A 25,255-nucleotide genomic window follows, 5' to 3' on the forward strand; every position below is an offset into this window, starting at 1 on the left:
GTAAATAAATACAGCAGGGTAAGAAAAGGAAACGGTAATTCGAAGTAGCCCCCGGCGGCAGATGCGCCGGATATAAGAACGGAGTTACGCAAGCGCTGGGTGTTGTGAAAAATTGCCTGCTTGGACCCAGATTCAGATACAGGGGCGAGGTCTGCAGTGCATGTGCCGCACTGATCCGATTCGTAACGGATTCCGTACGAAATGACTGCTGTCAAATCTGTTTGGATACTTCTAAGTTAGAGGTTAGAGTTAGTGACTCTGTTCATCTATATCCAGCCAATAGTATTTTTCTCTCACACCAAATCAGTACCAGCCACCAGTATCAACCAGTCAACAGTACTTTTCTCTCACAATAAATCAGCATCAGCCACCAGCCACAGCCAGTATCTAGCTTATCAGAATCTCTGAACTAACTCTAACTAACGAGGTGTTCAGATAAAAGAGTTAGATTGACAATAAATTCACATTTCTAATCATTTGGCCTGTTTCCAGCAGGTGTGAGAGAGCAGGGAAAATTAAAGGTGAAATAGCGGGCAAAATTATTTCGCGGAACCCCTTCCAAAAAGCTAAAAGAGCTATAGCGAAAGCTAAATCATTTAGCTGAATAATAAATAATCAATAATTACACTAGAAGCATCATTAGTCTAACTCTCTAAAATAGACTCAACACGTCTCTTGACTGCCCAACTGCGCCCGTGCTGTTTTTCTATGGTCCATCTTAGTTATATTAATTCTTTATTTCTTTTGACTACATCTTTAGCAAGCATAGCGGACATTTATTATCACTAAATTATGTAAAAAAAACCCTTTAGCGGACATATCGGACAAATATTGTATAGCGTAACGGTAGATCTCCTAAAAAGCTAATAGCGTGCTATAGCGGGCTATTTTGTACATTGGGTGGACTCCACCTCGTCTAATCCCAATAAACACCATTTGGGGGATAGTTTTTTTAGATGTATTAGATGCATCTAACCCAATTTAACTCTCCTATTTGGATGTTTTAGGATTAGATGAACCCCAAAAAATACTAAATCTAAGTCTAACTCGGGCATCCAAACATGGCCAATGTGTGCTTGTTTGCAAGACCAATGGTACTGTCGTCTACACAGTGTTATTTGAACATGTCTGTATTTCGTTTGCCCTGCTCCTGCTGTCACTGAACGGAAAAGCTCTGTCATATAAGAAGGATAAGAAAATGTAACAGTATATTACACGCCGAAGCGTACATCAACACCACACAAACAAACACACACAACACAATGCTACACCACCGCCACCTGGGAGAGGAGCTGAAAGTAAGCCGACGAAATCTGCACCGTCGTCGCCAATGCTATGCCACGCCAAAAACCGCAGCCCGCTGCAAGTCCGAGCGGCTACTAGTACTCCTCCACCACGGGGCCAACATCCGCAAGCCGCACACACATGACCATCGATCACCCAGTTCCAGCCTTGCATCAACAGAACACTCCCATCGCAGCATTATTGAAAAACACAGATTCTGGCCACTTTGCGTGGGGGCCTCGCCTCTCCCACCGCCTCATACTCCTCCGAGCAACCACCTTGAAGTGTACGGGGACTTCGCCACCCGCCACACTGGACACTGCTCTGCCAAGCATCCGAACATCCGAAAACGCTTTGAGAGCATCGCCTACGCTATGCCATCGCCGAGGCCACCACTGCACCATACGCGGCATCATGAGGCATGCAGTACCCATGGACCCTCTGCACCTCGCCATGACGCGGCGTCTCCAGGGACATCTCCGGTCCTTGAACTTGGCAGCGGGTGTCATTTCGATTCCCAAACTCCCAAAATTGCAAATCTAGATCCCCAAATTTGTTAATTGGTTCACAGAAGATCCAAATCACCATTGTCCTTGTTAAACCGCCAGCGTGTCAAGCTGACTGGACAATGACATGGACTTGACCTGTGGGACCCACATGTCAACACCTAATCGTGGTTGTGACGCTATATTACAGATAGACCCTTAGATCTAAAGTTTTCTTGCACCCATGTCCTTGAATCTCTCGTTTCCCTTCCCTCACTCCTCTGTACGCAGGGAACCATGCCGAGCTGCTCGATCGGAGTGTGGTTCCGGCCGGCGGCAGAGCGGTGGGGGCCCGTGGCTAGCATGGCCTAGAGGAGCAGGTGCGCGTGACGGCGCAGCGCAAGGCCGTGCGCCCGCAGTCCACGATGAGCAGCAGCATGGCGGCGGCGACGGCACCATGGATGAGCGCGGAAACTCGCGAACCGTGCAAGAACGAGGAGAGCACGAGCATCAGTGCATCACCTAGGTTTGATTTGAGCTGCGGGATGTGAAAAACAGTGGCCGAAGCTAGGAGTTTGATGGTGAGGTGGAGGTGGACCGATATTGGAGGCCGACGGACGGGGAATCCTCGATTCCTAGCGAGGACGGAGTCGGAGCTCGTGTATGAGAGGTTGGGGAGGGAGCTAGGGAGGTGAGCGAGCCTCGAGTGCGGGGGATTTGAAATCCATGGAAGGAATCGAGTGGATTCGGCCGGCAATGGTGAGCTGCTAGAGCTCTGTTAATGGTGGATGGAAGAAGAAAGGGGAGGGCACGGGAGAAGGAGAGGGCTCGGCTTACCGCACGAGGATGGCGAGGAAAGGGGGCCATACTCTGGCAGCCGAGTAAAGGTCGCCGTACTCGGTGCCAGTTCGACGGCATGGGCGCACGGGCGTGTCGCGCCGCCGGAGTCGCCGCTGCCGTGATTAGTCGTCGCCGGCGTGCAAGGCTACTGCGGTGAGGGCGCGGCGCGTGCAGGGCCCACGGGCGCTGCTGCGGCGTGAGGAGGCATGGCCTGGTCGTGCGCGAGAGGGCAGGCGCACGGGGCCAGCGGCCGGCGGCGGGTGCGTGCGGGTGCCGCGGGCTCGGCGAGAAAGCGGCGCACGGGCGTGTGGAGGAGCTGCGGCGGCCGGCGACTGTGAAGCGGGCGCCTAAGGCACCCGACGCGGGTACGATGCCGGCGGTGGTACAAGCGTGCCACCCCGCCGGGCTCCCCTGGATGCGGGCAAGGCCCCGCCGGCAAGGAATGCCTTGCCGCCGCCATGCCGGCCATGGTTGTGAAAGGTGGAAGGAGGGAGGTGGATCTGACGTGTGGGCCCCACATGGCAGATCCATCTCATCGTCCAGCCAGCTTGACATAGTAGCGGTTTAATAAGAGCAATAGTGATTTGGACCTCCCATGAACCAATTAACAAGTTTGGGATCTAAATTTAGAATTTTGAGATTTTGGGGACCGAAATGACACCTGCTGCCAAGTTCAGAGACCCGCAGAAGTAATGCACTATGGCGCGAGCATGACGGATCCGGCGAGGAGCAGCGCCGCGGACACCAGCCGGCTCACCGCGGACGGCGAGCGCGGCGCCGCGGCCGACACCCCCATCCTGTGATGCGGAGTTTGCTCCCTGAAACAGATCGGAACGGAGGAGCACGAGCAGAGAGCATCAGCAAACACGAGCAGGGTGTGGAGGAAGTTGAGCTGAATAAGAAGCTGGTGATCTGCGGGTGGGCCCATGCATACTTCTGGTACTTGTGGAGCTGGCCGCAGAAGAGGGCGTTGCCGGGGATGGCCATCTCGGTCTTGTTGCCGGCGTCCTCCGAGTTGACGACCCTGACGTAGACCTCCTGCCCCAGGTACCACGAGTCCAGGTTCTGGGACCGCACGTTCCAGACGCCGACGTTGTCCAGCGACACCAGCACCGCCGCCCACGCCCCCGGGTACACCTGGATCGTGCTCCGCGCCACGCCGTCGCCCTTGTTGTACGTGCCCCGGCTGTCCTCCGTCCACTCGCCGTAGTCCATCCTGCACGCGCCGCCGCAGACGACCACGAACACGGGTCGGGGCTTTAGTATCTCTACCATGCATCCAAGATCGGCAAGAGCGGCACGTCGATCGATATATAGATCGATCCATTACCCGACGACGAAGAAGGCGTATCCGTCCATGTGGTAGCTCTGCATCTTGGCGTCGTCGTTCTGGAAGATGAGCTCCATGAACCCGCGGTAGGTGCCGTTGATGACGGACCGCGCGACCCGGGGAGCGGCGCCCCGCGGCGGCGGCCGCTCCGGGAAGTCGAGCGTGTACACGCCCTCCACCCCGTACGCGTCCGCCAGCCGGAGCGGCGTCTCTGGCGGCACGAAGGAGAGCCCGTTCAGCGCCGCGCGCCGCCGCCGCCCGCCGCCGACCCGCGCCGGCGCCTCGCCCCGCAGCAGGTACGCCTGCGTCACGTTGATGGACGAGTACCGGAACGAGCCCTGCGGGTTGGGCCGCGCCGCGCCGGCGCTCAGGTTCCACCGGACGGACCGCGCCTGGTTCATGGAGAAGCTCCGGTCGTCCCGGTCCTGGGGCGGGTCTGGGAGCGGGCCGGCGGCGGGGCCCCGGGAGTTGGAGTAGCGGAGCACGGCGACGCCGGTGACGCGGCGCCAGAGGGACTCGTTCACCTGCCGGGCGCTGGCCACGACGTAGTAGTCGGAGCTGGCGTTCTGGTCCGTGGCGACGAGGAAGGAGTAGGACTGGCCGACGTGGACGTCCAGGCTGGTGTAGTTCTGCTGAGTGGTGTAGGAGCCCTCCGTCTCCACCAGCAGCATGGTGTGGCCCTGGACCCGGAAGTTGAGGCTCGTCGACGTGCCCACGTTGTGCACCCGGATGCGGTACGTCCTGCCTGCGCCATCAACCCAACCGGCCATTGTAAGTGGTTTTTGTAGCACTACTGAATTGTGCTTATCAGGCAACTCGATGCGATCTCGGTCGACAACTCGTCTTGTAAAAATGGTTGGCAATTTGTAGTCGCAATGGCAGCACAAAGCTTTGCTGCCCTTGGGAACAGGTCAGTACAGAGACGGTGCTGTTTCAGATGCGAATTTGTGCAGAAGCAAACACGGGAAAAACGCCTTGCTCTCAGTACAAGAGTCTGTGTAAGCCGGGACAGCTCTCGCCTCTCGGTACAATACAGGCTCGCGAGCGTTCAGGTGTATCTCTTCATGCTGCAACATCATTGTTGGATAAGCAGAAGCTTTCTCCAATAATTTAGTATAGTTCAAGTTTATGTGATTCATTGGGTTGGTTTCGTACTAGTGCCAATCTTCGGATCTAGCTAGCACTCCCTGTAGAATTCTTTTTTATGCTCCCTTAGATCCCAAATATATACTTACAAATTATATGAATTTTTACTACACCAAGAATCCTCGTTCTAATAGTCATCCAAATAAGAGGGTTAAAGTTTAGTCCTAGGACATAAATAAGACTACTTACATAGTTTGGATGTACCGAGTATATACTTTTCCTAAAAGAAAGAGATATTTAGAAGCATCAGTAATGATAAAATCATACAATGTTTTGAAGAGATGAAAAAACACCGCATGCTAGTGCCTAACAAAAAAGTAGTGGTATGATTACCTCTATCTGAATTTAAGAGTTTTTAAAGTTATTGTTCTCCATGTCACTAATTTAATGTCCCTTGTGTAGATTACTCCTCGTGAAGAACACGACTAATGGAAATAGGCATAGGATTATCCATTAGTCTGGTATGGATCGGAATTCATATATGTCATTTTTACTTTTTCTTGTGATGTACTTTTTCTATGTTTTCACATGAAACTATTCTAGACTATTTCGTTAACATATTTTGGGAATAAGACATGTGTTGATGAGTGGGCTATAATAGCCAGCCTCCCCTAATTTTTATTTCCTGGATCCGCCCTGTCACGAACGAAAAATGCAGAGATTTCAGTATACAGTCACTTCGGATCTCCGTCTTCAGTTCGTTGTGTACCTTTCAGTTTCCCATTGTCAGCTACTTTATCAACTGGAAGCTATTTGCGTGGTAACAGAACTATATACCTATACTGACTGGCATTGATGCTTGAATGATGAATGAATCATTTTTTGTGCCATTTTTTCTCTCTCGAAAGATTGTGCCGTAAGTTGAACGGCACAATAGTTGAAGGGATCAAGGGAGTTTTTTTTTTGGGTTATATTGTGGCAGCATGTCAGCACTCTGCAATCTAACGACCTCTTGCTCCCAAGCTTCTGTCACTGTTATCTACCAAACATTTCTGTCACTGGATGATAAGACTACAGTAAGATGGCGTGGACTGTGCAGGACTGATATGATGGTAGTGTATAGTGTCAGTTCAGAACTAACAGGACAGAGTACTGCACCACCAGAGAGGACTGAAGTCAGCAAGAAAACTCTGAAGTTAACACGTCTTAACACTCTACAGACTAAAGGTGAGTGACCACCCCTTATTTTTATACCTGGAAAGTTACTAAGTTAGTACTATGAAACAGGGTGTCAAGATTCTTGTCCTAAGAGAAAACAATACTCTCGCTCTGCACAACTCAAAAGCCATGCAACCTGCTCCAGTTCTCCTCCACTTGCCCGCCCGTCAGTCTTACGGATTAATGCAGTAGTACAGTGGTAACACGAGCCTCACGAGGGGCCTGAACAATCGATTACCCGGATGCACATTGAAGGTCTCGTACTCGATGCCGGCCGGCACAAGGCTGTCGTTGTACCGGTACGGGCCCTTGCCGTTTATCAGCACGCCGTCCGTCATCCCCAGGTCCTTCCCTTTGTCCAGCATCTTCCTCAGGTCCTGCAATTCCAGAGCGAAACAGCTCACTTCAATTCCATACTTCTTCGGCACAGGCGGCGCCAAACGATAACGGTGGTGCTGAGGCCTTGTTTTTGAGCTAGTTAATTGGGGTGCAAGAGTGATTTATTTACCGTGTGGTTCTTGTTGTACCAGTCGCCGATGAGGATGGTGATGTCGCCGTCGGGGCGGCCGAAGGGCACGGCGATGACGTCGCGGTTGTTGACGACGATGCCGCCGTAGCCGCCGGCGGCGCGCTGCAGGCCGGTGGAGGGGAAGTAGAAGAAGCTGCCGATCTGGTCCTTGACCTGGAACTCGTACGTCCAGTTCCAGCCGGACGGGATGGGGCAGTTGGTGCCCAGCACCCCGTCCTGCCAGCAGTTCTTCCGGTGCTGGATCCCGTTCCTGCATGCGTTCCGAAATCACAACATGGATGGTACGATGCTCGCTTGCATTCGAAGGAGCGTGTGTGTGCTCACCAGGTGATGAGAAGCGGCTCGTCGAGGTCGTTGAGCACGTTGACGACGACGTTCCAGTTGGTGGTGATGTTCACGACGGGGCCCGGGAACTTGCCGTTGATGCCTATCACCTGCCGGCAGCCGCGGCTCGTCAGCACCAAACTAACATGCTCCGATGACTTGGAAGAATTAATGTGGAAGGAAAGTCTCAGGCCGGGATAGATGGCCGGCGCGGCGCGGGTGGCGCCGTACGTCGGCCGAGAACGCTAGCTTGCCTGCTGCTTGATGCCGAGCGGCGCCGCGGTGACATAGGAGACGTCCCAGTCGAAGAAGGCGTAGGGGTCGGTGGCCAGCGCCGCCCGCAGCGCCAGCAGGGACGCCGCCAGCGCGAGAAGCCGCCGCATCGCGAGGCTCTGGGCTTTCGTCCTGGGAAACGAGAGCGCTACGAGGACGTGGGGAGGAGAAAGTGGCGGGCAAAGCAAGGCGAGATGCCAAGCGGATTCACCTGCAGCTGCGGAAGACCGGCAGTGGGCAGCCGGCAGCGGCCTGGTGCTGGGGGCGGCCGGGCGGGCAAAGCAATCGATGGGTCACAGAGACTCACAGGGTGGCAGGCACAGCAGGATTGGGGTCGGGGACCGGCCTGGCCTGGCGTCGCGTCGCACGGGTCCTCCCGCGGCGGCCGCGGGTTTTGTACGGGTTTGCGCCAGCGCCTGCGGTGGGCGTTTCTGCGCGGCGCGGCGCGACGGGAGATTTGTCACTTGCAGGGCTTTTGCATGGCCGGGCGTCGCCGTGGGGTTTCCCCCGTTGCGAGATTTGCTGGCGGTTTTGGCGGCGTCATTCAGTTACCGTTTCCGTACGGATAAGATGGGCAGGGCAGTAGGGCAGCGTACCCTTTGCCGGCTACTTGCATCATGCAAGTTGAGAGGTTATGGAGCACGTTACGACGGAATGCAACGCAGCATGCAGTCTGACACGGGGCAACATGGGTGCTAGTGCAGATCAATACGCGCAGCATCTCACAGCAATGTGCACGTCGCAGTGCGCTCATCCATCTTAAATCGCAACTTCAAGTATTAAAACATCGCCGGCCGGAGGACTACGGTCGAGGCGAGCGAGCCCATGTTGCCCTGCTGCACTCGCGCACATGAGCCGAACTGGCGGCGCACGTCGCGGCGGCGCCGGCCGCCGCCGCCCGAGTCGCCAGCGAACGGCCGGCCACCAGACGATCGAGAGAGCCCGCGCGCCGGCCAGTTTGGGCTCTGTCCACTCCGGACTCCGCGCAGGGCCATTGGCCCATGGAGCGCGCGCGCGGCGTGGGGGATGCGGTGGCACGGGGAGCCGCGCGGGCCGCGGCGGTTGGTTCCGGCCGGTGCGCGCATGCGCAGCGCAACCGCGCGACACTGCACGTGCATGGGCCCCGTGGCCGCGCCCAGAATTATTACCCCCGAGCGAGGTGAGCGGGGACGGTAACGGAGCAAGACGTCAAACATAGTGAGTAGTGATGGGCACGGACGAACGGTGGATTCTGGTTTTACTACCGCAGCAGCCATCAGTGCGTACGATACTACGATCTAAGGATGAAAATGGTAAGAAAATAGATATATGGGATATCAAAATTCATTTTTATATGTATTCGAGCCGTATTCATCCTAGGGATGAGAGGAAGAAAATAGAAAAATGGATATCTAAAATATCCAAATCCGTTTTCATATAATCCAATTTGTTTCCATCCTTACTACGACCCGTAGTACCAAACCGTGGTGTTCCAAGCCTGCTCCCACCCATGACTCTTTTTCTACGGGGACGGAGAGCCAGCTCCGTCAACGTGGTCTGGGAGACGGGCACCGATGGGATGATGACGGACGCGCCGACGCGGGGGCGTCGAGCTCCGGCGAGCGGCGGCACTCGGAGCGGGACAGAAGCTACATGCGCGTGCGTGAGCGCCTGCCCGCTCCGTGATTTGTTCCCCGACACTCCGGTTGGTAATTCATTTTGGCGGACCCCACAGGTCGGTCGGTATTTCATTTCCGAACCCATGAGTCCTTTTTCAGGGGTTCCGAACCCAAAGAGCGTGGCCTGTTCGTTAGCTCACTTAGATACTTTTGGCCCAGCCATGAAAAATGGCCATAAGGATCCATGGGCTATGGCGATACGTGTAGACAGAGAGAGTGCCCAGACGGCCCACGCAGCGCTGTATCGCGCTGTGGTGTGGCCCGCTGTATCGTTGGGCCTCGATGGGCCGGTAGACCGGGTCGGTGGTGATGTGTGTGTCAGTGTCAGAGGATCCAAGGCATACAGCCCAGGAATGCGTTTCTGTGAGCAACGGGCTGGCTGGCGTAGTGAGGAAAACGGAAAGGAGGCAACCCTACACCCGGCTTCTTCTTGCAGCAGAAGTAGAAGAACCATTTCCTCCACACACACACACACACACACAAAAAGCAGAGCATCATTGCCGACAACGTAAGCAAAGCCCAAATCCGTCTGCCAGAGAACGGGGGAAAACAAAATTCTGCATAAACCCTCGCCTCCAGAATAAAAAATAAGTCCCTCCACGGGCCGCCGAGGGAGCAGCGAAGCCGCCACCGCCGCACGACGGGATGGCGTCGACGCCGGAGCCGGAGAACGGGAGGGAGCTCTACGCGCTGCTCCACCTCTCGCCCGACGCCTCCGACGAGGAAATCCGCAGGGCGTACCGCCAGTTCGCGCAAATCTACCACCCCGACAAGTACCAGGACCCCCAGGTAGAGCCCCGCCCTTTTTCTGTGCGATTCGATTGGCTCGAACTGCTTAGCAGCTTAGGGTCCCCGCGCCGTGCTCCGTTCGGAGCTGGGTTGTGGTGCGGCAATCGGGTTTAGCTAGCCCCAAGTGCTATGTTACTTTTGGGCTGCGGTTTGGTCAGCACACACTGGCATTGCTGTCATGCGATGCTTGTTCCAGGTTCTGCCTGTTAAATGTTTGCGATGATAGTTAGAAACCAAAAAGGATTTTCCTCTCTTCTGACACGAGATCAAGGGTGAGGGTTTGGCAATATGTGTAAGAATGCAATGTGGTTTTATTCTTTCATGTATCTATTTTATTGTGTCTGAAGATATGCCTAGTAGCATCAGAGTAGCGGTAGAAATAGACAGAGCAGTCTGGATAAGCGTGCACTTTGGCACTGGTTCTATGTCAGTTTTGTTCCCAAAATGCTGCAGGGCACTGGGAAATTGGAATGTATTGCAAGTTGTGGGCCATTTATGTTTCTCTTCCATGAGGAGCCCATGCTTTAATGGCTAGCACCATTGTTGGTTTCCTAGTCCGCTTGGGTTATTACATCTGTTCTTATTTATGAATCAGGAATTTCTTATTTAGTTAGAGAAGGAATTTCTTATTATGTGATCAAAAGAGAACTTTCATCTTTTCTCGGATACGATTCTATGAATATTATTAAGACGAATCCTGCATTCCTGATTGACATACTGTTTAGGTAACTTGGCAGATGCCATCAGGTGTTTCTAGTGCACTCCTCGCCTATATTTCAAGTAATAAAAAAAACATTATGCGGTTAGTTGGATTCTTACACACATGAATCTGTATTTTGTTGAACTAGTCATCTGCTGTTTGCATTAGTGCATACTGCTGAACTGACTAGTAACCTTCTTCATTTTCATCTGTGATTGTCCAGATGAAGGAAGTAGCAACTGAAAATTTCCAACGAATACGCGATGCATATGAGATACTATCCGATGAGAACAAAAGACATATTTATGACATCTATGGTATGGAAGGTTTAAATTCTGGCCTGGAACTTGGTCCGAAACTAACTAAACCGGAGGAAATTAGAGAACAGTTGGAACGACTGCGGCGGCGCAAGGAGGAAGAAAAACTTTTCGTGCATGCTCGACCCAATGGCTCAATCATTGCTAATTTCTCAGTGCCACAATATTTAGATGGTGATGGCATCATGAAAGGGTACATAGTTTATTCTATTTTAGTATATATGCCTGTAATCTTTTGTCTAGTCACATTGGTGGGAAGCTGCTAAGAATTATGATAATAATGTGCGACTATTCTCTTGTTTAATTCATGGTTGCATTATGGTAAAATGCTTAGTAATTTATTACTTGTTAACCTCAAATGTTAATGTAATTTTGATGATGAAATCAATACATGCTATTTTGCATCCTTCAGCATTTGTATTTGTGGACTATGTTTAGTCAGTATACATTTTTCATACTGGCACATATAAGTTCTTTTCTAACTGATTAGTAATGTTAACTAGTTTATGTGCATGACTACCACTTGTGCCTCTTTTGATAGCATTCCAGTATGAATGCTTAACTGCTTATATCTAAGTTAGAGTTATAGAAAACAGGGAAGCAAACCATTTATTAGGAGTTTGACCACTGGGTGCTGGGAACCAGCTATGGCTGACTGCCGCTTACCGTTCATGATTTATGTTTCTCATTTTTATTTCAGTGCTCAACATTTTTTTAAAACTTCCAACAACATATGATGCCACTTTAGCAATATGTTTGTACTTTAGAACCTCCTGACATATCCTGTCCTTCAATTACTTCTTTAGATATTATATGAATAATTTTAGATAGTACAGTTATTTAGTCGTTTGTTTTGGACATGGATAGAATGGGAATGTCTAGTGAAGTTGAATTGCCAGTGTCCAAGCAAAATACTGTCATTGTTGGTGGGAATTTGGTTGTCAATGGCTCAGCTGGAACTGGAGCAGCAAGCACTGTGCTGCGGCACCAGTTATCTTCTGTTTCCCATATTGATTTTATGGCAACAGCTGGACTACGCTCTGTTATTGGCGTGCAGACATTTCGGTAAGAATGTTATCCCATATCTTTTCATCCATTACTACTTTCTTGCATGCTTCAAATTGTAATTCATTAACATTGTGTACTTCAGTCAAATTTCACCACATTCTACAGCAACTTCTGGACTTGCTGTTTCTTTAAGAGATGGATCTATCAACCTGTCAAATGCTTGGACTCGCCGACTATCTGAAAATGCTGTTGGGAATGTATGAAACCTTACACTCAAATGCTTTTCTCATGTGCACAATACTTGTCTATGTAAAAGCTACTCGCCACTCTTTAATATAATGACGTTCTTAGGTACATGGTAGTGATCCATGATTTCAATAATAGATGCTGAAACAATGACTTCAGTTCTGTTACTTATATACATTATACTAATTACTATGTGAAGACTCATGTTCAGTCTAAAAGTAATTTTTTAGTTGAGATATAAAGCTTCCAGCTAAAAAGGATTGCTGAAGCTAGGCAAGCTTTTAGTATGAATTCAGGCATTATATTACATTTGATTCATGTCTAGAACGGACATCAACTGTTAACTTTACATTTACATAGTTAATGCATAAGTTTAGTCCTCATAGGTATGTCCAGAATAAGGGATTTCAGCACATATTGCACATTAGAATTTTTCAAGTGCTATAGATGTCCAAGATGTATCTTCCTTTAGATCATTCTTGTTCTCTTGTAAGGGATTTCAGCAAGATGTTTGTTACCTGCTATCTTTTTTTGTTACAGCTGTGATATTAGGAGTAGGGTGATAGTTTATCTACTGCACTTTTTTTTGTGTGCAGGTAAGCTGATATCATTTGCCCCTTGTGTCTATTGCTTTCTCTTTTCATCAAACTCCAGATACAGCTAGTCCTTGGTGATGATTCAAGTATTTCTGTTGGATGGCAAAAGAAGGATGAAAAAAGTACTGCAACAGGAGAAATAAAGGTAAATTTAAAGACAATTCAAACAATTTTTTAACTGTTGATAATTTTTTAGAAATGCATGTTTGACGCCAGATACATTTTAGTTTAGCTGTGATCTTAGTGTTCTGTACATAAGAATACATTATCTTACTTTCTTTTGAATAGCCGCGTCGATCTCTTTGGAACATTTGAAGAAGTTTACTTACTGTAGTTATTTCAAAAGCTTCCCATTCTGTTCTGAAACTAGCTGGTTGGTCAAAGTATCTATAAATATATGAGTAGGATTAAGGAGTGACTAGAAGTGTCCTTTGCCACCGTAAGTTCATTTCTTTAGGATAACAGTATGGTAGGTCCCTACTGAAATGGTCATATCATTGGTATAGGGTAATGCATACAAAGTATTTACAAAACAAATGGTTCAAAGATCTTCAAGACCAGGAACAAATAGTACTTACAGAAAGAAGCATATGCAATTTTCTATTTAACTTCAGCACTGCCTTGCATTTTTTTTTAGTGTGGAGCCTTGAAAACAAGAAACACATATTGTCTCGCTTGTATCCAGTGTGCGGCGTTCAGAACAAAAAACACATTTATTTCATGGTTGTAAATTTGTAATGCCTTCTGCTTTCAAGAGCTACCTGTTTCTTTTTTTCACCTCTAATGTCAGACCAACATCTGATGCTTTGCTTTTTAGGTTGTCTCAATTATTAATTACCTTTTCTTTTTCTTCCTCAGTTTGGAACTAATTTCTTTGGTGCATCTGCTCATTACATCCATCGCTTCTCCTCCAAGTCTCATGGTCGCATTGCCGGTAGAGTTGGAAGGTACCTAAGATTTTGATATCTCTTCTTTCGGGCTATAGAACATGCAATTTTATATGAGTTTGTAACCTACTGTTTTTTTTTTTGAACTGTTCCCTTGCAGCACGGCCCTTGATTTTGAAATTGGAGGAGGAAGGTGGATATCAGAATTTAGTACTGTAAGGATGATGTATAACATAGGAATTCAGGTGATTGCTTTTTTCTAAGGTCCCTTGTGCTATGTATTGTCAGTTTGTCACTTTACTTCTTGAACTTGTGCTATAGTGTTGGTGCAGACTGCATTAATGATATTTTCTACGAGATGATCTTACCATGCTTTTTTTAGGAGTAATCATGATGTAGTTTTTTCTTTGATGGTGTCTGTTGTCTCTAAATTGATAATCTTAACTAGTTTTCTTCTCATATGATATTATGTAGAAAACTTTTATTGCTTAACGAGTTAACGTGTTTCATCAAACTGACCTTTCCTTGTAGTTTGACAGCTTGTCATGTTCTTTTATCTATTTTGTGCTCTGAATTCCTTCATATCTGATGTAGGGTGTCTCTTGGAGATTTGAGTTACATCGTGCTGGTCAAAAGTTAATTATCCCAGTAAGTGGAGCTGTTCCACCTTGGAGTCTCTCCTGGCTTTCATGTGTTTTGTTTATCTGATAGAATATAACTATGGAAGAAAGATTGAAGCAATGCAACACGATTTTATTTGCTTTCAGTATCGAACTATTGATGCCTATGACACATCTGGAGGTTTTGTTACCATGTTTTTCTAATGTCATTCTCTGTTCAATTCTCACTGACTTCTGCTTGATTCTGCAGGTCTTGCTTTCGACTGATTTAAATGCATTATTTGTTACCAGTGCATTTGCTATTCCTTCAACACTATATTTTCTGCTTCAGGTTCTGTTCCTGACTTGGTTCTATTCTTGATGTCTTTCAGTTCTATATATATAGAGTAGTCCTGCTATCTTACCTTCTCCACCTTAATTGCACCTGTTAACTAAAGCCTAGTTGCGGCATCTTATGTTTTTTAACAGACATATGTTGTAAAGCCTTACTACCTTAAGCGAGAAAAGCAGAAGACACTTGAAAAGATGGAAGGCTTATCTACACAGGTAACCTGAGGTTATTGTGTGTATTCACATTCTTGCGTATCTTAAAAGGATGCACATAAAGGGATGAGGGACTCTTTGCACTTTCCTATTTGCACTTTAATGTATATTTTTGTTCCGGAACAATCACTGAAGTTTGGTTGCCACATGCTAGTTTAACTGGTATGCATATTTTACACATACAGGTAGCGTGCCTTTCACCTTTCTAACCAAATTGTGGTTTCTCACCTTGCAGTATATATGTTTGCAATAATTCACTGACTGCAATGCTTTTCCATCCTTAAGTGTTATAAAGAATGGACAAGTAACTGAAGATGTCTATTTCCTGTGTAGCTAACTGAAGCCAGAAAGGCAGCTAAAAAAGCTCAAAAATTGTTGGAACCTGTCTCCAACCGTAAGAAGAATAGACAGCTAGAGAACAATGGGTTGGTGATTACCAAGGCTCTTTATGGTAATCACAAAAAAATCAAAGAGAGCAGTGAATTGAATGAAATAAATGATGACGTCGCTTCACAAGTATTTGATGTGACCATCCCACTGAACTTCCTCGTTACCGAGGCTGACCAGCTCAAGGTACATTTGAGTTCCATTTCTGGCAAGTGTTTTTTTTTATCTGAGAGATGAACCTTTAACCTAGCAAGTTTGGTAATATGTCATAGTTGTTCTTTTGCATGGTATCTGTGCTATTATTTTACTGGTTACTGGTTCCATTGGATGACCAATATATTAGGGGCATTTGCAAACTTGCCATTGGTTTTGCGTCTTGCAAATAGGTTAAAACATACTCCCTTTTACTAGCTTCTTTTTCACGTTTCTGCAAGGAATGCTAGCAAATATCTGTCTCGTTATCTGACACTGAATGTTCTTTGTCTGCCACCAACAGCTTCACGAGGGGATAAAGAAGTCTGGAATAATGGGCTTCTACGATCCTTGTCCTGGAGATCCGAAGCTGTTACTTGTTGAGTACACATTTCATGGTCGGAAATACAAGGTTGATACAGCCATCACATACCATCTTGTCTTAACTTTTTTAGATTAAGGAAAAAATCCAGCCTCGATCATTCACAAGTGAATTGAATGTCTACAGCCGAAATTCACGATTGGTTGGTTTGTTGACAGGTCATGGTGGATGACTATGAGGCGCTGTTGATACCACAAGATATCCATCAATTTTGAAACTGTTATACTGATGTAAAGACGCACTGAAACAATTTTGAGTCACCATAGGGGCTCTTACTTTCCTCCCCCCCCCCCCCCCCCCCCTTTGATGAGCGATGATGTGTTGCTCCCAGTGTCACTTCATAGGGATTGTAATTTGTACATGGCAAACGAAAATGTGAAGATTTTGATGCCTGTCGCTTGGATGGCCTGAACGCCTTATGCCCCCTGATCAGTGTTTTGGACCCGTGTGCCGCCTCTGTCAACCGACTTCCCCTGCACAACACAGCCGGGTCACTGTTTGATTCCCCGACCGGTGTCTGCATCTCTCTTTCTGGCGCCTTCATCATTTTTCTGGACACGATCACCAACCACATGACCCGCCCTCGATCGAGTCAGTGCCCTGACGATGCAGATCGCCAGCAGCAACATGCAAGCTGCCGGCTCAGGCGAGGCTCCACGCACCTGTGCTGCCGGAGCCGTGCCCCTGCTTGGCTTCTGCCTCGGCGCGCGAAGAGGCTACCCCAGTGGGGCAGGGGCGCCCTTGCTCCCCTCCTCTCCCGAGGCCGGTGGAGCAGCCCTGCCGGGTGCCGGCGGCTGCTCGTGTAACGGACAAGATGATGCCGCACAAATTGCCGAGGCCGTCTGCATGTGCTTCGCAGCCCAGTCTGTTCCATGGCCGGTGCGGCGCACATTCTTTTTAGTTTGAAAAAAGTCTATATCACCCCTCGCCTATAGAAGATGGACTACATAACTCCCCAACCTATGAAACGGTCTATATCATCCCCTGAACTTTCCAAAAACGATCAAATTACTCCCTAAAGCAGTTTTGAAAAATCATAATAAATCACAGAAAAATCATAAAATAAAAAATCTAATTGTGTTGGACTCTAAATGAGTAGATCTACACAGTGAACATATAATATGGTATACTATATGTGATTTACTTTTTTAGTGAAGATGTGCTAGTCCTTAGACTTGGTGAGGTGGTGACCAGGGATTTTTTTACCGACCGGTCCTCTGAAACCGCCGGCCTCCGGTTCCGGTAAACCGGACCGGTTTGACCGGAAACCGATAAAAACCGGTCAAATTCAAATTTCAAACTATAGACGCCAGTTCAATCAGTTTCCACCGGTTAGCCTACCGGTTTGACCGGTAAACCGGTCCAGTTTGAGTGGAAACTGGTCCGTTGAACAAAAAAACCGACTTTAGTTCAAAATTTGAATTTTTGTATAATATGTTTTAAGCCTAAATGAACCTTTCAACCCTCTTTTGTACTACTTTTATATTAATATAATGTGTAACATATTTTACATTGTATTTGTATACTTTTGTATGCACGCTTTTTTTTGTTTAACTTCAAATACCTGCAAAGTATACTAAATGAACGAATATTTGAAAAAATTTTAACACCATTAGATTCATCGCAACTTAAAGTATTTTTAGAAATTTTTTGGGATTTTTTTTATTTTTTTGAATTCAAATTCAAATTTTAAATTTGGCCCGGTTTGAAACCGTCCCAAACCGGAACCGGTCCGGACCGGTTTGACCGGTTACCGCGGTATTCGGACCGGTTCCGGTCGGTAAATTTAACCCTAGTGGTTACCGATGACTTGGGGTTTAAGCAAGTAGTACGAGTAGCAGACAGCTTTAGTTTTATGCTGCGTAGTGTATTTAGTGCAAAAGTGGCATAAAAAGATGCCTTTTTACCATCACCTTTTTTTGTTTGGTCAATTTCACATCACATTGGATTCGATCCCTGGAGATCTTATGGCATGGCATGCTTTGTTGGTGGTTGACACACTCGGACGCTCACATTCGCATTGGTTACTCCATCATAAGCTACTAAACTTTGTAGCCATAAGGTCAAGCACAAAGCCGTGAAAAGTTGCTGCCGGGCGATCAGAGAGGCTTTTAAAATCGAATGGTCCATACGGAGCAACGTAGGCGCCGAACGCCTGGACCAAAAGCGTGTTCCATCCATCGAACAACCGATCATGCAGCCGCTTCGACTTTTTACAGAAGTGAGCAGTCAAAAGGATGCACAAACCCCTAGCTGTTTACTGCCACCACTGGGAGGCAGTGATGCACGGCACTGAACTACTGCATCTCCTGGAGCCGTAGTATCTGTAATCTGTTACGTACCACTTACACTCACATCGGGGCCGTAGTGCAGATCCAGTGAAATTTTAGTTATCGCAAATTCCATGAGCTAGCACGTACCAGCCTTGTAGTCACATTCGAGCACAAGGCCGTGAAAAAGTTGCACGCAGGATTTTGGTTAGCTGTCACGTCAACTTTACAAAAAAGATGAATGCATGCATGGAGTACTAAATGAAGTCTATTTACAAAACCTTTTCAGGAATAGATGTAACTTTTCGAGACAAATCTAATAACGGTAATTAAATATTAATTTGTTACAGCGATGCTACAGTAACTATCATCTAATCAAATGCCAAAGGCCTCATTAGATTCGTATTGCGATTTATACAGAGAATTGTGGAGGTAATTTTATAATTAGACTTCATTTAATACTTCTAATTAGAGGTCAAATAGACAAAAAAAAGTTTCCATAAAAATTTTTCCACACCAAACCAAACACGGCCCTAGCCTCCTATCGTCTCGATACGGACGGAAAGCAGACCGTGTACTAAACGTCCGGACCGCGTGTTTTGACAGGGAGCGGCTGGTTGCCTGGGAGCTCGAGGTCGTGGAGATCTAGCTTTGACGTCCTCGGTTCTCCCTCCGTACATGCAACCAGCTTTGACGTCGACCACGGTCAAATGCAGAGCTAGCAAGTATAGTGATTGGCGATGAGCCGGCTGGGATCCTACCTGAGTGGAGACTGGAGAGAGAGTGTGTGGGCGGCTAGCGAAACGCCCGCTGTGAGCCGGCGAAATCACCTACTCCTCTTACTGTGCACAATAAATACTGCTAGAGTGCGCTCTGACCTGGCACGATCTCAGCCGGCTACCGGCGAAATCCATTATCCATGCTCTCATCAGCCACGCACTCGGCAGCAGTGCAGCATTGTAGCAGCGCCCCTCTGTTCCTGGACCTGGAGTATTGTAGCACTCACCTGCTGCAAGCCCCACAACCATTCCGGAACCAGCAAACTTCTCCCCAATATGGATTTCCCCACATGGCCACATGGTCTTTGTTCCTCTGAGGATGCAGCATGCAAGATTGGTTATTGCTTTCTCAGATATTATCATACCCATGCCCGATAATCCAAAATGCTCGTTGATTGACGATCATCTTGTAGCGAGACCGCAAGAGTTTCTTTTTATTTTGTTTGGTTAAATTTTTTGAAATAAAATCTTTTCACATTTAAAGTATTAAACATAGACTAATGACAAAACTAATTACAAAACTCGTTTGTAAACTACGAGACGAATTTATAAGAACTAATTAATCCACCATTTGCGAATATTTATTGTAGCAATTTATTGTCTAATTACGACTAATTAGGTCTAAAAAGTTCGTCTCACAATTTGAAAGCCGATTTTTTTCGTCTACTTTTGATACGCAGTATCAATGTGTTCAGATATTGATGTGATTGAGTATAAAGTTTTTAACAGAAAACTAACAAGACCTGACAGGACAGCACAGCTGCACGCGCTGCAGTGCCCACTGCCCAGGACAGCATCCTCCTTGCATCCCACCCTCACCGAGACAATCTCCCCCGATGCCGACCTCCTCCCGTTCAACCATCCGACCAATCCAACAACAAGCAGGAGCAGGGCAGCAGACATCGCGTCGCGGCAGAATCCCGTCAACAACCAGCTCACCGCTCACCGCTCACCGTCTCCCTCAGATTCTCATGCGCCAGCCGGGGCACGAGACCTTGGTCCCCCTTGCTAGCTCATCGTCTTCCACGTCGCTCCCTCTGGTCTCCAGCCGCCCACTGCCGATATATATACACACCACACCCGCCCTCTCCTCAGTCCTCACACCCCTCACACAACTCTGTTCTTGAAGGGCAACCACCCATCACCAGGGTTCAATTTCCCGACCGGACCGGCCTAACCGCCGGGCTCCGGTACCGGTTTACCGGTCCGGTTAGGCCGGTTACCGGTCGGAACCGGTCAAATGTGAATTTGAATTCAAATTTTACCGTGGTGGCGGTTCCGACCGGTATACCGGCCGGTTTTGTGTTGCGGCTCACTGCGGTATACCGGCCGGTTTGGCCGGTATACCGGTTGTTTAGAGTATTTTTTCGCCGCTTGAAAAATTGATTCCCGGTGTGAAATAAAAGGAAATTTCGACATGAGCTATGCACATTTTAATGTAAATGACCCTACCAAAGCAATGAGTTATAATTATGCATACAAATACAATAGTAATAGGGTGCATACAAATACGGAGTCATACACTTATACACATGAAATGAAAAGTTCAACGTAGGAATGGGAAGACCCCCATTTGAGATGCGGTTTGGTATTCGGCGGTGGACATCAAAGCGATACCTCGCACTCTAAGCAGCTCAGCCTTGTAGTGTTGCCAAGTTTGGCCCGTCCACGCCGATGTTGTCTGCCATTCCTGAACTAACATAGTGTAAAAATGGGGGTCTTCCCATTCGTACACCCATCTCGTCGGTGGCTGCATGCTGATGTTAGGAATGGGATAGTGAAAAGAGTGCCTCGAATCGCTGTAGGAGGAAGAAGAGTTCTGTGGACTGTCATAGTCCGTCGGTCCACCTGTTCTCCTCTGCGATTGCGATGCTCCATGGTCGGTGTCCTGAGTAGCATGTGTGAACTGAGTTTCCCCTGCAATCAACCATATTTCATAATTAGTAGTCAATAGTCAGAAATATGTGTGTATTTATATGTGCAATATATACCTGTGAAACGAACACCACGAGCATGACCACTACCACCAGCAGCATCATCAGCACCACTACCTCCACCACCAGCATTAGGCTGAGCACCGTCACCATCATCACCATCATCGGCCGAGCTGCTATCCTCGGACTCCTGATACGGAGGACTACGCTCACCTTCGCCATCATCAGTCTCGGTGTCGCTGCTCACTGGTTTTGCTGTTCCTTTGCCTTTTCGACGCTTCGAGTCACCCTTCTTAGGCCCCTTGTGCAACTTTCTCTTCCCTAGGTGAGTGTTCATATATACCTATGAACACATCATCCAACCTCTCGTCCACCACCTCAACATACTCTTTCAGTGTGGAAACATTTGTTCCAAAGAAAGACTTCAGCTCCTGTTTCATAGTCTGGTAGGCCATCACGACTTCGCACATGTTCGGCTTCTTGTCCTGATCAGCGAAGTGGAGGAACTTGTATATTGGTTGAACTGTGTCGATGATATATTTCAATGCATCCCACCACTCCATACTTGAAAAACTTGCATGAGTAAATCTACCATCTTCGGTATTCGCCCATTTGCTGTGTTGGAACTCAGTAGATGCCATCCACTGCATGAAACGATCACGTTTCCGATAGATGCTCTCTAGGAACATGTAGTTGGTTCCAAATCGAGTGGCATTCCACTTGACCAACTCACCACCGATTGCGTTCCTCATCATTGTATTCAACTGACCATGATTGTGTAACCAATTTGAAATTCGCTTGCACTGCTTGATGATAACACCATGTTCAGGCCTTCGAGCTATATCCTTCAACATCAAATTGACGGTGTGTGCTAGACAAGGTGTCCAAGCTATGTGGTCATACACATCACTTAGTAGTTCATTGCATGCTTTTTTGTAATTCGAGCCGTTGTCGGTGACTACGTGCACGACATTCTCCGGTCCAATCTCTTCCACCACCTTTCGAATCTCCTGCAATGGAAGACGGATTTTTTAGTAACATGACAAAACATACACAATGTGAATGGAACAGGTTGAGGGACTACCTTGAACAAATATGCAGCATTTTGAATTCTTCCAGTCGCATCAATAGACTTATGGAACCACATGACCCCATTGCAATATATCAAAAAGTTGATGACACTCATCCTCGTCGGACCAGTCCATGAATCACACATTAACGTGATGCCAAATAAGGGCCAGTCTTTCTGAAACTTTACGTACCTCGTCTTCAAGTCTTGCTCATTCTGATCAAGGTATTTGCCATCAATATCCCGTCCAGTGGGTGATGCGATACCTTCACCTGCAACCGACGCTAATCGGCGGTTTACCGCCTCCCCATACCGGTAAACCGGCCTCCCCGGGCGGAAAACCGGACGGGACCGGTAGATCTGCTACCGGTCCGGCTTACCGGTGAGGGAGACCGGTTAGCCGGGATCTGAGAGCGGCTAACCGGCCTCGAGCGGCGGGCGGCGACTTCTGGCGGCGGACAGGAGTCAGTGAGGGGGGAGCGGGTGAGGGAGGCGCTGGTGAGGCTTCGGCTGAGGGACACGCGACGTTAAATGACCTCTGCCGCGCGATGGGCCTTAATGGGCCGCGGTTTTTTTCTTTTTCTTTTTTTATTTAACTTATAAATTCCGAAAACCATACTAAATGAACGAATTTTGGAGAAAATTTGACACCATTAGATTCATTGCACCTTGAAGTATTTTTAGGAATTTTTTGGGAATTTTTCATTTTTTTGAATTCAAATTTAAATTTTGAATTTGGACCGGTTTCATACCGGACCGAACCGGTACCGGTCCGGACCGGTTTGACCGGTAACCGGTCAAACCGGACCGGTTACCGACGGTTCGGTTAACCCTGCATACAACTCTGTTGAGTGGTGAACTCCAAATCTCATCAAAGGCGATACTCACGGAGCCTCTGCGCATGTGTCACCTCTCGAAGTTTTGAGGCCTCTGCCATCACGGAGCAGGACAGCTCTGAATCTCACCGGTCTAGTGGTCGTACTACTGAACTGTAGCGTAGCTCAGCGAGCGAGACCATTCATCAGTTGTACCACAAGAGTATGGGCCATGCGCCCGTCCCGCCATGCCCGGCGGCTTCGATTCATCAGAGCGTGCACGCGCAGCACAGTGCACACGCTGACACGCGCGTCCGGCAGCCGGAGAAATGTCCAAGGTCGTGTAAACCTCACCAATCTGTGCACCGGTGAGCAATCAAACCCAACCCAACCCAATCACGCCGGCTGGTACCAAACCGTCGCGATGCGGGGGGCGCGAGGTGAGACAGCGGCTCTGCTCCGGACATCCGGGATTGCGAGAACGCGTCTTCTGACCTGGCCGGCGTACGTGGCTGCGCTTCACCGCTTCTTGCTCCGGGAGCCAGGAGGGAGCCAGCTGCGCCCCAGCACGGCGTCCTCCGGCCCTCCCCGCCTGCCGCCGGCTGCCGGGAAATAAAGACGCCGCCGGCGCTCTGACGCTGACGCCGGTCAAACGCGGGGCCCACCTCCCGGGGAGCAGTGCTGTGCTGGGGCGTAGTACTACTGCCCGTGTGAGAGCCTTCCCCGGACGGGACGGATCGCTTCTCCGTGGATGCGGCATGCGTGCTTGGGCTTTGCTTTGCTTGTTTTGTGCAACACTTGGTTTTGTGCAGGGCAGTTTGGTAGTACGCATGACGTCAGCTAATCCAACTGGAACAAACATTCTCCTCGGTATCCTCACACATGACATACCGATGGGTGTGGTTGTATACTAGAGGTTTGATAACTCTTAATTCAAAAGGAGAGAGTTTTGATTCTTCTAGCACACTTGCTACAACCGCACCATTTCACCGAGCTCGCCAGCAAGAATAGCTTCTTCTTCCGGTAGTAGCACAACACAAGTACACAACCACTCCATGGTAAAGGCAAAGGACAGGAGTGGTAAGGGTATCAAACAGCCATGCCCATGCTTTGTTCGCTGCGCTGCCCCAATCAGGCGGCGCGCGGGCACGTCGTCCAGGTCCAGCCCTCCCCGAGACGATCTCCCCCGATCCCGACCTCCTCCCGTCCCGGGTCCCTTCCAACCAAACCACAACCAAACCAGCAGCGGTGAGCCGTGAGCGCAGCAGCGTCGCACCACAGTGGAGCAGAATTTTTGCCCAGTGACACCCAGCTTACCATCTCCCTCGGCCTCGATTCTCATGTGCCAGCCAGGCGCGAGACCACGGTCCCCCTAGGCTCCTGCTCCTGCTTGCCTCTTCCACCTCACTCCCTCAGCTCAGCTCGCTACGCTGCCCATATCAACCCCTCCCCCTCCACCACCCTTCTCACATTTTCCAATTGCCGCACAACTCTGGAGCGAGCCTTGAGAGAGGGAGGGAGGGAGGGAGGGAGTTGCATTGCAGACAGCTTTGCGGCGGTAGAATGGCTGGCCGCTGCGGCTTCTTGCCATTGGCAAGGCTGCTGCTCCTCCTGGTGGTTCTTCTTGGCGCTGCCCTTCACGGCGGTGGTGCTGCCGTGGCCAGGCCGCTACTGGGCATCGCCGAGCCGCCGGCCTCGCCGGGCGCCGCGGCGGCGGGACCGGCGGATGCTGTAGTGCAGGCCGGGGCAGGCGGCGGGCCCGACCGTTCCGAGGCCGGCGGGGAGGTGATCCTCGCCGGGTTCGCGGCCGCGTTGATCATCGTTATCGTCTGCTACATCAGGGTCACTAGGGAGAGAAGCAGCAGCAGTGGAGCCGGAGAGAAGCAGGGAAGCTTAGGAGGGTTCTAATGGACAGATGAACATCTTAACTTGATCGCCAAAAAAAAGATAGATGTAGTAGCAGCAGCAGCAGACTTCAGAGAGATCTGTAATTTGTAAAGAAGAGGGGACGAGAGGGTTGAAATCTATAGTTTAGCAGCTGTTTCAGGTTTGTCAGTTCACTGATCTTTGGGGTGTGTGTGTGTGTCCTGTACATACCTCTTGAGATGTGGTGAGATGCAGGGAGAGGAAGCGTCAAGTTTGGGGAACTCATTGCAAAATTCTCTGCATGACATTAATTGCCTGCCATTATTTCTAGGAAGAATCTGCAACAAAATTTAATTTGCTCCGGACCAATCTGCCGGTATGTTTCTAGGTCAGTAGCAGGAACTCTCACCACGGCTGTGTTTAGATCCGTAAAATGATGGTAAAAAAATTCACATCGGACACTGTAACATACTGTGACACTTTTCGTTTGTTTGTGGTAATTGTTGTCCTACCATGACCTAACTGCACTCAAAAGATTCGTCTCGTCGTGTACATCAAAACTCTGCAATTAGTTTTTTATTTATCTACATTTAATATTCTATGCATGAGGCAAAAGATTTGATGTGATAGACGAATAGTGAAATTTGGAGAAAGAAATTTTGGAACTAAACACAGCCCACGTAGAGTTCCTGTAAGTCAGTCTCTGTGCCAAGATACCAACACAGCGTAGAGAGATTCTTTCACCCTTTCACTGACGATCAATAAGTGCAAGTATGTTGCTCAAAAAAAAAAGTGCAAGTATGTATAAAACAAAAAACCAGGGATAGT

At 48.6% G+C, this 25,255-nt stretch overlaps 3 protein-coding genes across 5 annotated transcripts; 2 read left to right on the forward strand and 1 right to left on the reverse strand.

The window, feature by feature from the left end:
* Positions 1–1,189: 1,189 nt before the first annotated feature.
* On the reverse strand, positions 1,190–7,733 carry LOC120650563 (monocopper oxidase-like protein SKU5). The gene is made up of 7 exons (XM_039927736.1): positions 7,351–7,733; positions 7,097–7,206; positions 6,752–7,022; positions 6,482–6,620; positions 3,940–4,684; positions 3,544–3,825; positions 1,190–3,427 (listed from the first exon to the last, which is right to left on the reverse strand). Exons 1-7 carry the CDS (start codon positions 7,477–7,479, stop codon positions 3,307–3,309), a joined length of 1,797 nt encoding a protein of 598 aa, XP_039783670.1. The 5' UTR covers positions 7,480–7,733; the 3' UTR covers positions 1,190–3,306.
* Positions 7,734–9,496: 1,763 nt separating this feature from the next.
* On the forward strand, positions 9,497–16,106 carry LOC120650564 (chaperone protein dnaJ 13-like). Of its 3 annotated transcripts, XM_039927739.1 has the most exons (14): positions 9,685–9,816; positions 10,542–10,618; positions 10,740–11,026; positions 11,701–11,898; positions 11,984–12,098; positions 12,742–12,828; positions 13,542–13,630; positions 13,731–13,815; positions 14,165–14,218; positions 14,441–14,521; positions 14,659–14,736; positions 15,067–15,306; positions 15,614–15,724; positions 15,853–16,106. In XM_039927739.1, exons 3-14 carry the CDS (start codon positions 10,740–10,742, stop codon positions 15,907–15,909), a joined length of 1,482 nt encoding a protein of 493 aa, XP_039783673.1. In that variant the 5' UTR covers positions 9,685–9,816; positions 10,542–10,618; the 3' UTR covers positions 15,910–16,106. The 3 variants fall into 3 exon arrangements, with proteins under 3 accessions (XP_039783672.1, XP_039783671.1, XP_039783673.1); XM_039927738.1 differs by lacking the exon at positions 10,542–10,618 and having other exon boundaries at positions 9,497–9,816; positions 15,617–15,724; XM_039927737.1 differs by lacking the exon at positions 10,542–10,618 and having other exon boundaries at positions 9,532–9,816.
* A 7,673-nt stretch (positions 16,107–23,779) lies between these two features.
* On the forward strand, positions 23,780–24,732 carry LOC120648562. The gene has a single exon (XM_039925309.1). The coding sequence runs from the start codon at positions 24,125–24,127 to the stop codon at positions 24,467–24,469; it is 345 nt and encodes a 114-aa protein (XP_039781243.1). The 5' UTR covers positions 23,780–24,124; the 3' UTR covers positions 24,470–24,732.
* Positions 24,733–25,255: the final 523 nt, after the last annotated feature.

Source organism: Panicum virgatum, chromosome 9K (assembly GCF_016808335.1).
Source record: "Panicum virgatum strain AP13 chromosome 9K, P.virgatum_v5, whole genome shotgun sequence".
Taxonomy (NCBI): domain Eukaryota; kingdom Viridiplantae; phylum Streptophyta; class Magnoliopsida; order Poales; family Poaceae; genus Panicum; species Panicum virgatum.